This window comes from Perca fluviatilis, chromosome 11, assembly GCF_010015445.1.
Source record: "Perca fluviatilis chromosome 11, GENO_Pfluv_1.0, whole genome shotgun sequence".
Classification (NCBI taxonomy): domain Eukaryota; kingdom Metazoa; phylum Chordata; class Actinopteri; order Perciformes; family Percidae; genus Perca; species Perca fluviatilis.
Window position 1 is genome coordinate 24808018 of NC_053122.1, and position 13373 is coordinate 24821390.

General features: G+C 43.8%; 1 protein-coding gene across 1 annotated transcript in view; it reads left to right on the forward strand.

Moving 5' to 3' along the window:
* Positions 1-226: 226 nt before the first annotated feature.
* ptch2 (patched 2) overlaps positions 227-13373 on the forward strand; it is a 29451-nt gene continuing 16304 nt past the window's right edge. Inside the window, exons 1-5 of the mRNA XM_039816633.1 lie at positions 227-373; positions 2056-2248; positions 11260-11449; positions 11537-11606; positions 11704-11795. Of these exons, the coding sequence (XP_039672567.1) occupies positions 227-373; positions 2056-2248; positions 11260-11449; positions 11537-11606; positions 11704-11795 (692 nt within the window). The remainder of the gene's footprint in view (positions 374-2055; positions 2249-11259; positions 11450-11536; positions 11607-11703; positions 11796-13373) is intronic.

A 13373-nucleotide genomic window follows, 5' to 3' on the forward strand; every position in this document is an offset into this window, starting at 1 on the left:
ACCGGGACGAATGAAGACTGAGGGATTTATACGGATTTCGGCGCATAATGTTGGGATGGAGTTTCGAGACTTGTTTGGGTCCAAGGAAGACTAGAAAACGTCTCTCTGACTTGTCGCCGGCGGTGCTGGATGCGCTCCTCTTCTATGTTGGATTATTGTCGTTTTTTCTGAACTCGCACCGATTCTCTGTCGCTTCGCTCTGCGCCCTGTTCACCCTCTTTGGACTATGGCCTCGGATCGCGGGGTCCCAGGGGCCGGCGTCTATGGAGATTTACCCCCGAGTTATACGCGCTCCCAGCAGCCTGCGAATCCAGACGTACTCCGGAGACCCAGCTACTGCCACGCTGCTTTCGCACTTAAACAGATCTCAAAGGTGATACAATGCTCGCAGTATAGTGTGGATTTACTATGAAGGCAGCTTTCATTCAGTCGGCAAAATATGAATGAAAAGTCTTCAAAGGCAGCTTTTGATTTAGCCCTGATCTAATCGTGAGTTGAGGGCGCATGTGGGAATGTAGGGTAGGCTGAAGCAGCAGCTCCCAAACCGGGGTCCGGAGGACCAGCAGAGCTCCTCCGAGGGAGACGACAGTGAAATCACGAGTCTTTCAGTTTAACTGTTTATCATTTAGCAAAAAAATATATAAATAAAATAAAATTTATATAAAAATATATAGAAATTGTCATCAGAGGGTCAAATATAGGCTAGACAACAGAAATGTTATGCTTAATGCAACAAAACCTGTTTGAAGTCCGAGCTCGCATGACACTTGAATAAAGTGTTTTATATTTGGCATCTTGTTAACTTTGCTGTTTGTTTGAATGGACACCAGGCTCCCATTCATTTATGTTGCTAAAGCCAACGGGAGGGAGTGAGTGAGGGTTTGTTCCCATATCCCAGTCGTGTCGTGCGTGTTTTTGGCTTTGTGCAGGCAGCGGAGAGCGCACTGGCCCGGGGTCTGTTTGGAAATGTGGTGGGTCCTGTAAAGGAATTCACTGATTGAGTTTGATCTGACAAAGCATCTTTGGACCGCCCGGATGCTTGGACGTGTTTCAGCACTGCTGAGAGAAGCCACAACACCAGCGCAATGTCGTACTGCAGCAGTGACATTTGTAGCACAGGAACTGAACGGTTCGCCCTAAAGTCGAGATTCTAACAGATATTTTACAAATTAGAGGGGAAAAAAAACAACAACTGTAGATTACTGCGGGGAAATAGATGTCAGCTGAAACTTTATTCATCACCAGCTCATTTTGTTAGTATTAGTTTAGACTCATGCAACCAGTGATTGAACAAGGCTTCCACTTACCCAAATAGTTGCAGAATAAAAACAGTTAACCACCACTATGCTGTTCCACAGCAGTACACATGTGGTGATAACTTTTTATTGCATTCTAAAGACCAGATTCACATAAGGTGTCTCATACAGAGTGACACCTTTTCGATAAGGTTGAAAAAGGCTTCGACTGCAACAATATTCAGAGTTTTTACAATTACTGTAGCTTCCATTAAGTCCTGGGTTTGTTCTGTATTGATGAAAATTGTGTTTTTTTTTTAAAACCCTTTTTCATTGCTGTTTCTCTTGACTCTGTACGTTTAAACTATTAGGAACTAGTTTCCCCCGACGACTTAACATTAGTACAAATCATTGCCACAACTGTGCAGATTAAATCATCTCAGATGTGGGGTGTCACGGGAGATCCTGTCCCGGGTCTGGACCGAGTTCAAGCGATAGACAGATAGATAGGTTTTAGCAGGAATCTGACAGCTTACACACTGTTGGTAGGACAGCACTGGCATCAAATCACCATGTTATACAAAGTGTCACCTTAAATTCCACAGAAAGACTGTCTGAATACAGATGCATGTGTTATCCAGTGTCTTGGATGTAAGTTCTCATTATGCTTCAGACATTCTTCACACTTGATACACATCTAGAGATACACTCTAGGAAACCTGCCTTTGTGGAGAGTTGTGCAATGATGCATTATTTATGTGTGGTGACATAGTGATTTTAACTCTGTCCTTTTCTCGCCCTCCCTCCTGCTTCGAACTAGGGGAAGGCTGTAGGTCAGAAAGCTCCTCTGTGGATCCGGGCGAGGTTCCAGGCCCTCCTGTTCTCTCTGGGCTGCCACATCCAGAAGCACTGTGGGAAGGTCCTCTTTATTGGACTCTTAGTATTCGGGGCTCTGTCTGTGGGACTCCGAGTCGCAGCCATCGAAACGGACATCGAACAGCTATGGGTGGAAGGTGAGTTTGAGAGATTTCCATTGATCCTTTGAGCGATGTTCATATGAAGCAACATACTCTGGTGTTGTAACTGTTTCTCACACAAATACTACATCACTTGGCATCATTCTGTGAGTTTCGGTCTTAGGTCCGTGGTTGGATTTATTGGACTTTTTGTTCAGAAGAGTCAGCTGAGGGTAGTTTGTACATTTTGACAAGCTTGTTTTTCCCACTGGGTTTAAATGGAGGTTGAATGACAACAGTGGCTGGTGGGAAGATGCAGGGTGGCCATGATTAGTCATCTCGGTGCCATGGGAGGGCACTAGTTGTTCAGTGACTGATAGACTTACTGCCTTACTGGCCAAAATCAAGGACTAAGATAAGGTGGAGCTGGTTTCAAGTTGTCTTTCTGTTTTTCTGTATGTGAATTAGAATTGTCAACACCGTATTGAAGGAATACTTGAACCAAATAGCTTGTAGATTAAGTATTAACTTCCTTTTGCGTTGTAGTCCATGTCTCTGTTTCCTGTGTTGTGGATGGGGAATATAGTGTATGTTGTATTCTACGGTGTATTCAGTGTTGTTCGCTCATGTCTGTTGATGTCTTAAAAAGTCACACAAACACAAGACTGCATTACAATAGTCTATCTCCCTCTTCTGTCATACAGACGCCGACTATCTGTCGCTTGTCCTTTAGACATAACTGTGTTTGTGATTCTATGCTGACTCACAAAACTTTAGATGTGACAGTGCTCTCTTCTCCACTCTTTCTGTGCATTTTTAGATTCAGGTTATCTGTACATTTTCAGGGGTAGATGCAGCTTTATTTGGTTTTTCACACTGGCCAAATTCCTTTTAAACCCCCAGGCTTTCAGTGCCGGGGCTGATCCCCGCAGCAGATGGACTGTGTGAATGGTTAGCCATCTTTGAGGGCTCTGACCCCTCCCCCCTCGGCTCCCTGTGTGGTCTCTAACTATTCTTGGATTCCATTCAACAAGAGGCAAGCAGGCAGGCAGGCAAGCAGGCACCACCTCCCTAAAACCCCCTCCCTCCTCCTCTCAAGAAGAAAAAATATAAGTGAATGCAGCTGAAGTTTACCCACCTGTTTTGCACACTCTAAAAGCGCTACAGCAGTTGGTGAATATAAACAGACTCTATGGGTTTTTTTAAGCCCACCATGTCACTAGAGGACGGGGACAGGCGGCTCCCACAGGAGCTGTGTGGAGGTGTTTGAGAAATCACACGCTGCTGGTGTCAGGAGAAGTGTTTTGAGGCTGTGCGCTTCACTTACACAGGAATTTAAATAAGTTCCTGTATCAGGCACAATAATAATAATAATAATAATAATAATAAAACAATCTTGTGTAAATGTAGTCACTGAAATTATTGGCTTGATGCTGCAAATGCCTGGATTTGCAACAAAAGCAAGAGTTTGCATTTCCACGGTCTCTTTTTTCTTTGGTTTCATTTTGGTTAGTGTAAAGCTTCAGGATTACCTCTTGAGCTAATTGGCAGATCCATCTCTTAAAGGAGATGTTTAGATGTTTGTGTGCCAGTTGTTTTGCTGTGGGATTGAGCGAGTTCAACAGGGGGGTGCTGAAAAGGAATGCTGTGCCTTTAAGAGGCCGTGGCCATGTTTCTAAAGTTTCTGCCTGCCTTGTTTCCACCAATAGCCCATTGACAAAGCTGCTAGGGCCTCAATGGAGAGTAAAGTGGTTCGGTAACAAGGAGAGGTTAGTTCTCTCTCTCTCTCTCTCTCTCTCTCTCTCTCACACAAACACACACACACACACACACACACTCTCTCTCTCTCTTTCTCTCTAATAAGACAGCTGATTTCATATTAAGGGTATCTTTTTCTACATTAGTTTTTAAGTTTTATTGTACTGTTTCTGTGCATATTTCTTAATTTAGAAGAAATTACATTTCTAATGCAATGTAATGGCTCTTCCAGATTGCATAAACAAAGCTTTCCCACTTGAATCCTGTTCAGAATAAACTAGCTGTGAATTGACACTGTATGTGTTAACACTGCCAACATGGTGTGAGCTGTGTGTGTGTGTGTGGGTGTGTGTGAATGTGTAAGGGGCATATGCTTCCCATCATATATTCATACTAGAGGCCGCCCCTGCACTACTCACGCATAGGACACAAACACACACACTTGTCATCTTGGCCACCTTTGCTGTGTACACTCTGCCCAGCCGTCTGTCTGCCTGCCAGAATTTCCTGACTGCGTACCCGTCTGTCTGCCTATGCTTTGTGTATGGCTGTTTACATTTCTACCTGTCTGTCTGCCTGCTCTCTGAAGTCAGGCCACCAGGGCTTTTTTAATTGCTTCCTCCCCTCCTACTCCAAAACAGTGTGAAGCAGAGCACAGCAGTGGAGTCTGTCTAGAGAGAGTAGACAGGGAGGTCGGTAAAGTGTCTCTGCTATGCGTACCTGCGCTGCAAAGCAAATATACCTCCACTGTATACAGCCTTTATTTCCTATCATTTCTGTTTGCCTCAAGGATACTGGTGCATTTGCAGGGGCATGTAACAAAAGAGTACAAGGGTTTGTCATGCCTTCAGTCCTCACACCTGTATAGGTAAGAATGAAAACCACAGTATCAGGGTGTTTAGTCTGACACGGGGATTAAGGACTATTCTGGTTTACTGCTCAGTGACTGAGAGAATCTGAGACAGACATCACCCATCAAAATACCGTCATTTATTAACACAGGTCTTGTTTAACAAGATATGTTTGTAACATTGTATCACAGAGTAGCATATTTGTTTGGAAAGTGTCTGTAGACCCGAGGACAATACGACATTGATGGACATTGTTTTCATTATTTCTTCAGCATCATATATGATTTAAAAGTCTTTATTATATTTATATAATTTCACAGTTTCTGTTATTTCTCTGTAAATGAAGCTTTGCATACTGTAAACGTACATTATCCTATATGATTAACGTTTATTATACAGCCTTCCCACCTTTGAGAGTGGGAAAGTTGGTGTGAGCTGAGCAACGTGTGACCCAGTCTGGGTGTTGTGTTGTCCACAAGCAGAAAAGAGAGCGAGAGATCGTAAAAAGAGGTGCAGGAAGAAGAGAAGGATGAGAGCAGACATTGGGGGGTTGGGGCAGGAACAGGGAGGAAGGTTTACAGCTAGCTGACACTTTTTTTCTGCCGTTTTGTTTTGCCTTCCCTTGTCTTACTTGAACAAACATGAAGTGCGAGACCGGTCTGAGGCATGTCGTTCTTCCACCATAAAGGATTGTGAGAGTCTGGGTTTGTATGAGTGACAAGTTGCTTGCTTAAGCTTGAATTTTTTACTAAAATCTGATTTCATTTTATATAATTGTTGTATAATTGTTTTCAGTATTGTATGGTAAGACTTTTCAGCTTCGATTATTCCCCTTTTACAAAGGCCCATTTGAAAAGCTTGTTTGGGAAAAGAGAGGAAATAAATGGCCTCCATGTAAAAGTGGCGGTGTTTACTCTTACATTAACTAAACTCATCCTTCTTGGCAAAGTTTGGGTGATGCATGACAGACATGTACACAGACTCAAGCTGTCCAAATATGAGTGCAGTGAGACAGGGCCTATCCGGATAGCAGGCGCACCACATGTCCCATAAAGAGGCCATGTAGAAAGAGGATAGGAAAGGGGGAGGTAAAGACCATACACAGTCCACATTGCATGAATGCATAGAGACTGAAGTGCTAGCTTAGCCAGCTATCAATGAATCAGACCAGGAAACAGATTGATTAAAAGAGAGCCTGGATGAGCGAAAAGACGTCTGAGTTTGCGTAAACGAGCGAATGCACACGTGGGCATTTCGGCGTTTGGAGCAGTTTTTCTAAACAAACCTCAGAGCGGCACAGCAGGTAAATGCTATAATTCATCGGAGCGCACACAGCGCCCCAGTTCAGACAGAGAAAGGGAGCTCTATGAGGCATTATTGGAGGTGAATAGCGCGTGGTGGTGCCCCAGCTAGATAAATAAACTCCCAGCGCTCAGGGCCCAGGACCTCACTGGTAGAGAGAACAAACAAGACCAGAGTCAACCTGGGTCACTTCTAAATGTTTATTTCACCCCCCTTCCCACCATCCTTCAATCCAGGTCTCCCTCATTCCATCCCCTTTTTCAGCACCCCCCCCAACACACACACACACACACACACACACACACACACACACACACACACACACACACACACACACACACACACACACACACACACACACTCTCTCTTTAACAGTCAGACCAAGACCACCCTCCAACAAATAAACACACATTGAGCAGTTATAGATACATATTACAGACGCATGGTCTTCATGATACAGGAAACACACAGACTGCTCCCTACCTGTCTTTTTGAAGCAGCAATTTTAAAACAGAAGTATTCATCATGTGGCCACATTTAAAGTGGTAATTTCAAACATATCTTTACACTGTTTTTTTTGGTGCCAACACTTTTATAAAAAGGGCACCGGACTGTCAGTCTTTGCAACATTGAATGCAAAGTACTGAGAAAGGGTGCAATGCAACTGAAAATGGGATAATGAAAACTCAATCAATATAGTGTGGCACCCTTTCTTTCCTAGCTGAAGAGCAACCTTTGTCTTTGGTCTGCGCGAAATAAAGTGGCACCAGTCACCTTCAAGTTTGCACCATTTTGCCTCTGTCTTTGCACCATGAACGTATAAAAAGTAAAGGGAGAGGGAGAAAGGCTGAACATTTTCTTGGTACTTGGGAGGGAAAAAAGAAATGGTTCTTGGGCTCAATAAATTCATTTCTCGTCTGAATGAGACCAGCAACGTGGAAAAATTTTGCCTTTCAGGCAGGGATGAATGTATGTTTCAACCACACATTAAGCAGTATTAGCGGTCAGTGGAGTGTCTAATGTGACTATTTTTCACAGTGGCCAACTCTGCCCATGATTAGCATAATTAGCAGAGGCAAGCCTATACATATGGAAATAGAAAGTGCCTAAATGCCAACCCTGGTGGAAATTTATGTGTGGTGGCTAACACCACTGGCACATCTGAATAGAATGTAAGTGAAACTGATTTTTCCTGTTGTTTTCGCTATTTTATACTGTTTTTAAGGTGTGATCTCAGGGTGTTTTTTTTTTCTCATGATGTTGGAAGCTGCAGGATTTAAACACATTGAAAGTGATCAATTTTGTTTTCTCGTGTTCACACATTAATTAGGATTTTCTCCAACTCAAAAAACCCAACTGTCTCTGACGATTAATGAACAGATAGGCTAGAGCGTGCATGTGAAGACAAAAACACACACACTGTATTTCTATAGGTAAGATACCAAAGTGCCAGCTTCTCTTTCTTGCCCCAACCCTCACCCTCCCACCGCCAGCTCTGGCATTGTTTTACAGGCTGGGAAAGTTTTGGTCCATTTGCTTTATTTTATTCTGCTGTTTGTTGGGAAACATCTGAAAGAAATTGAAGGGTTGAATGACAAAAGGGTCTGCATTCAGTCTGGAGCTGCTGCACTGAAGGAGTGTATGGAGGAACGGCCCATCTGCTGGGGGCAGCCTGCTTTAGGCGGTGCCCTGGCTAGGGAATGCCATAGGGCAGGGCTGGGCTGAGGACCCAAAGTGGGGCACAGTCCTCATTCTGGTAGGTTCACATGTGACAAAAGGAGGTTTTTCTTGTGATGCTGGGTTCCAGGCCAGGAGAATAAGTTTCTCATTTGGCTCCTTTGCTGAAAATCAAAAGAAATAAAGGACCTCTATTGGAGGACATTGTGAAAAAAAAAAAAACAGCTATGAGAAAAAGTAAATGATGGATAGAAGATGGCAGCCAAGGGGTAGCTTTATGTCTTTTTTATATTATTGCTACTCTGTGGAGGCCAGTCCTCTTCTTTCCCTTAAATCTTTTATTAAAGGAGGTTCTGTGTAGAAAGTGGCTGTTCATTACTCATTACTTCATATGTTGCCATGCCGTGTAAATCCGGAAAGGGTAACTTCCAATGCACTTTGTAGCAGGTAAATGCATACATGTCACTTTCAGCCCTCTTCGTCTTGGGTCTTCCTCCATAGCAGCGTGGGGCCTTTCAGAGGCCCCCTAATCCAGCTAATCTACCACACTGAACTTTGAAGGTGGCCTGGTCTGACCTAGCATGGCCTGGAACTGGGACTAGGCCTGTAAGCCATGAAGACAACATAGAATAGAATAGAATAGAATACATTTGAAGCACAGCACTTTAAAGATGGCCTTGCCTCTGCCCTAGAAGCCAGATGTGAGAAGCCACACATATTTCACCGAGTTAGGGGATTCTGTGTGTTCGCCTTTTGGAGGGCCAGGTGGAGAGGAAATGACAGGGTCCAGTGTTTCAACCAGTGTACACACACACACACACACACACACACACACACACACACACACACACACACACACACACACACACACACACACACACACACACACACACACACACACACAGAGGCACATGTACACACATTCATACAAATATTACATTTGTACACAGCCATGAAACCATGTCAAGGCTTGTTGTGACATTTTTCAATTGCTTTTCACTTTCCCAAAGGCGTAGCTGTTGTGAAATTGCTTTTAGTGGTAAAGCTAGTAAATGAATTCAGATGTTGCACACAGCAAAGTCGAGTTTTTTGCAAAAATTTGTAATATGGTGGTCGAGTTTCTCAAAAACATCCATTGAAAGAACTGTGGAAGTGATTTAGAAGGAGTTGTGATCATTTTATGATTGCTTTTTTTCTTACTTTTTCATTTTTGATCATGTTGCCAAACACGGACTAATATTTTATGTTACAAAATTGCTAATGCACTAAAATTACCAGCCACTGGGGTGTTGAAACCCTGGGTTTCCACTGTCAAAGGCGCTTTCTTCCCAGGGTGGGAAATGTTTCGGGAACTGTCTCTTTAAGGCTGTGTGGAGCGCAGGCTGAGTGCAGGGAGAGGGTAGGGGGGATTGAAAAAGAGTGAGAATGAAGAAGAAAATGAGAAAGAGGGAGTAAAGGAGAAGAGAACCCAGGACATAGAAAGAAAGACAGATAAGAAAAGAAAGGACAAGGTTCCCTCTTGAGTGAGAGGTGAGCTGAGCAGAGCTGAACTGAGCGGAGTAGTTGCAAAGCTGAGAGTTGGGTGGTTGGGGCCGGACCAGGGGTTGAGGAGAGAAGGCGAGAAAGAGAGAGAGAGAAGAGAGAGGACTGACTGGCTGCCTGGGTGGTCCAGATGGGAGGAACGAGACACAAATAGCTATAATTTACTTCAGGAGGCCTGTAATTACAGAGCCAGAGTCTCTCCGAGCCACCCAGTTCCTGTTGGGATCAAAACCCCACACTGCAGAGGTTAACATACGAAATGTCAAAAAAGGTTTAACAGATGTCAACGAGGTCCACGAACGGAAAGGGTTCCATTTTGTAGTAGCCTTTTTTGATTGGAAATCTGTGTGGCAAGGACACTGGGTGGAGTCGGACAGAACTGTACCTCTAAGCACCGTTTTTACACCAAGTCAGATTCTTTGTACATGCACTTGACAGTGTGAAAATGGTTAAATAAAAGTCAAACAAACATCTTTATTTTCTCAACTACAAAGGTCTTGAGGACATTATTCTTTGTGTTTTTGTGGCTCCTTTGGAATAAAAGCTTTATAAAAATGTCTCAACTTTAAAATTGTTGTACGACCAGATGTGCAAAAGATCCATCCAGCGAGAACATTTGGAGGTTTTTTTCTTCTTTTTGGGATGCACTGAGAGACCCATGACTGCTAAATGACTAGGTGACCTTATATTCTGAAACCCCTGTGTAGGTAATTAAAACCTTGAAAGCAAAGAAATATTGGACTGCGTCTCTAAGGCCCAGAGTTCTAACCTGATCTCACACTTTTGCGGCGTAGGCTGAATAGTTTGTTTTTTCTTTTCTCCCCATCAATTATAGGAGCCTGCTCCAGGCTGGGGGGAGGTGCAGAGAGTGTGAGTCGAAGAAAGAAATAAAGAAAGAAAGAAATAAAGAAAGAAAGATGGAGACAGACAGAGAGAAAGACGGAGGCAGGAGCTATAGAGAGTATGAAGAGTATAAGAGGAATAGATGCAGTCGGGATTGAGTGCAGCGTAGGGAAAGTGAGTAAAAGAGTGACGAGAGTTAGAATTAAGAAGGAGGTAGCCCTTGTTTCCAAACTCCCCCCTTCCCTCCCTCTCTTTCTCTCTCTGGGGTTGTCATGTAGTGGGACAGCGAGAGGGGCAGACGGGCCCTCTGTGATCCAGCGCGGCATGTTTCATGTCCACTTGGCACAGGCACAGATCCCCCCGGCTGGCAAACTCTTTTCAGGGCAACCTCCTGTAATTAGGGGGCTGGAGTCTACCGCACAGCACAACATAGCTCTCTCTCTGTTATTTTTTTCATCTCCTTTCTATCACCACCTCTGACATCTAATATCTCTCTCTCTATGAATCTATTTCCTATTCTTCTTGTATCTCCAAGTTCTTTGATGTCTTTCACTCCTACCTTTTGTGTGCCATATCAACACCACCACTTACCGATCCCCCTTAACCAAAGCTTCTCTTCTCATTATGATCTTTTCTCATGTACTCAACATGTCTAAATCAATATCTGCTGCCCTGAGCAGAGTGGCAGAGGGTTTTGGGGCATCAGAGCGTTGGTTTTCCAAATGAATAGGGCACATCTGTTTCGCCGAAGGAGCCAATGAGAAGCTGTATTACTCATTTCTCTTGGCCAGACGCTGGCTTGTGTGAAGTGCCTTCAAAACCAACACTGGCAAGGGCCAAGGGCGTTGGTCGATATATGTGTGTGTTCTTGTGTGAGTGTGCAACACACTTTGTTATAGGATCCAAATGTGTGTGTGGATATGTGTCTTTGTATGAGCGTCAGAAATTCTGTGCTAATGTATGACTAATATACAGTATCTATCTATCTATCTATCTATCTATCTATCTATCTATCTATCTATCTATCTATCTATCTATCTATCTATCTATCTATCTATCTCAGTATTCATTTGTCCTTTATTCTTTGTTTTCTAGCTGGTAGTCGAGTGAGCACAGAGCTTCGCTACACCAAGGAGAAGCAGGGAGACGAGTCAGTATTTACCTCACAGATGCTTATCCAGACCCCCAAAGAAGAGGGCACCAATATTCTTACCCAGGAGGCTTTGCTGGTTCACATGGAAGCCGCCCTGTCCGCCAGCAAGGTCCAGGTGTCACTGTTTGGAAAGTAAGTGGACCACAGACATGGTATGTGAAAAAGTTTTTAGTCGACAATAAAGTAGTTGTAAATTAAACATTGTTTTCTCTCTTGTAGGTCGTGGGATCTTAACAAAATATGCTATAAATCAGGAGTTCCTATTATAGAAAATGTCATGATTGAAAGGGTAAGTTCACAACAAATTGATCTGTTATTCCTATATTTACATATTTTCCATGATTTGAGCTCTTTAATCATGCTTCCTTTCTATTTCCTGTTCCCAGATGATTGACAAGCTATTCCCCTGTATGATAATCACCCCATTGGACTGTTTTTGGGAAGGGGCCAAACTACAGGGAGGCTCCGCCTATTTACCGTAAGTCTTGAAATATTTGACCCAACTTACATTTTCTTTTTGCATAAAACATTTCATTGAAAGTCTTGGCTCTCCCTTTGCTGTCATTGCTTCCATCTGACTTGCGTTGCAGACTAGAGCTTTTGGAGGGGTCCGTAACTTTTAACACATGCTCGATGGAGACATACAGTTGGGCTTTCAGTATTCTGTCAGTGGGTGCTGTGACTGACAGCGGCGGTCAGTAATAGAGTTCTTTTAGGGCCCAGAGAGGGACTGGAGGGGGGTGTCCTCACAGAGAAATTCAAAGAGAGAAAGTGAGGGAGAGATGCAGCAAGGGAGGGATGGAGAGAGAGAGAGAGGAGGATGGCTGCAGCAGCAACTGGGTGGTGGGTTGGTAGAACGGAGGGCGGGGAGGCGGCTGCGGCGGCGGTGGTGGCAGGGGAGCCCTTTGGGTCAGACAATGGTAAGCATTCTTTCAGTTTACGAGTGAGTGTCCATCAGTGCAGAGGCCCCGGAGGAGGGAGGGGGGCCGGCTTTGTCAGCTCACGGCTAACACTCGGCATTCTCATGGTAATGCCCCGGGCTCCCAGCTCCCAAGTTGTCCAACAAATAAAATGGGCAGTATTCATGCCTCAAGTCCCTCGAGAAAGACAGAGAGAGGCTACAAGACGGTTAACAGTGGAGTCTGGGCGTATTTGGCCATTTGCAGATTCAGGTTTTTTTTCTTCTCCTTTTTTCAGGACGAAGTTCTCTTGAGAAATTGAGTCACTGAAAGAGAGCTTTTTTTGGTCGTCAGGATTGATATTTCAATTGAGTCCTTAGTTTATAAAAGATAGTTTAGATCATAGCAGATGTTCCTTTGCAAACAAATTATTTGTTTATATTTCTGTCTCAAGCTGACAGCGGTATGTTGCATGACAAGCCAGCACATACAGAAACAAACACAAGTTTCCCATCCTTAGCATCTCCCGGGTTGGCTTGTGTGAGCCACAGAGAGGGGAGAAGGGGGTCTTGGATGATTCACACGTCCTCCAAGGATTGCTGTAAATCACACAGTGTTCAGCATCTGTTGTTATTTATTAATCGTTTTCTTTACTCGTTTGTCAAGTGAAGCTGAAGGGAACTTGTGGTGGTCACTGAGGCCCGTGTCCCCCTCAGCTTATGCTTCACTTCAGCTCTGGTTTTAAATGCAAAAAAAAAGAAGGGTGAGATGGAGAGAGAGAAAGGGGAAAAGGTAGAGAAGCAGTTTGGGAAACAGAGTGAGGAATAGTGAGTGTGAGAGAGAGAGAGAGAGAGAGAGAGAGAGAGAGAGAGAGAGAAAACTTGAGAGAACAAAGAGCAGCAATCTATGAAAAAACAAAAGGGCCCAAGCCCGGTTCACTCAAGCAAAAACTAGCTGATAAAGGAGTGTGTCTTTGCGAACAGCAGCAAAAGGGACCCTGGTATGTGGGAATAGGAGAGGAGCTCTCTTCATGAGCCATTGGAGGGAGATTGGCCCCAGAGTTGAGATACTTTAGGATTCTTTTATTTCCATCTCTTTATGTCTTTTTTCTTACTTTGTCATACTGCAGAAAATGTCCATCTTAAGTGTTTTCTTGC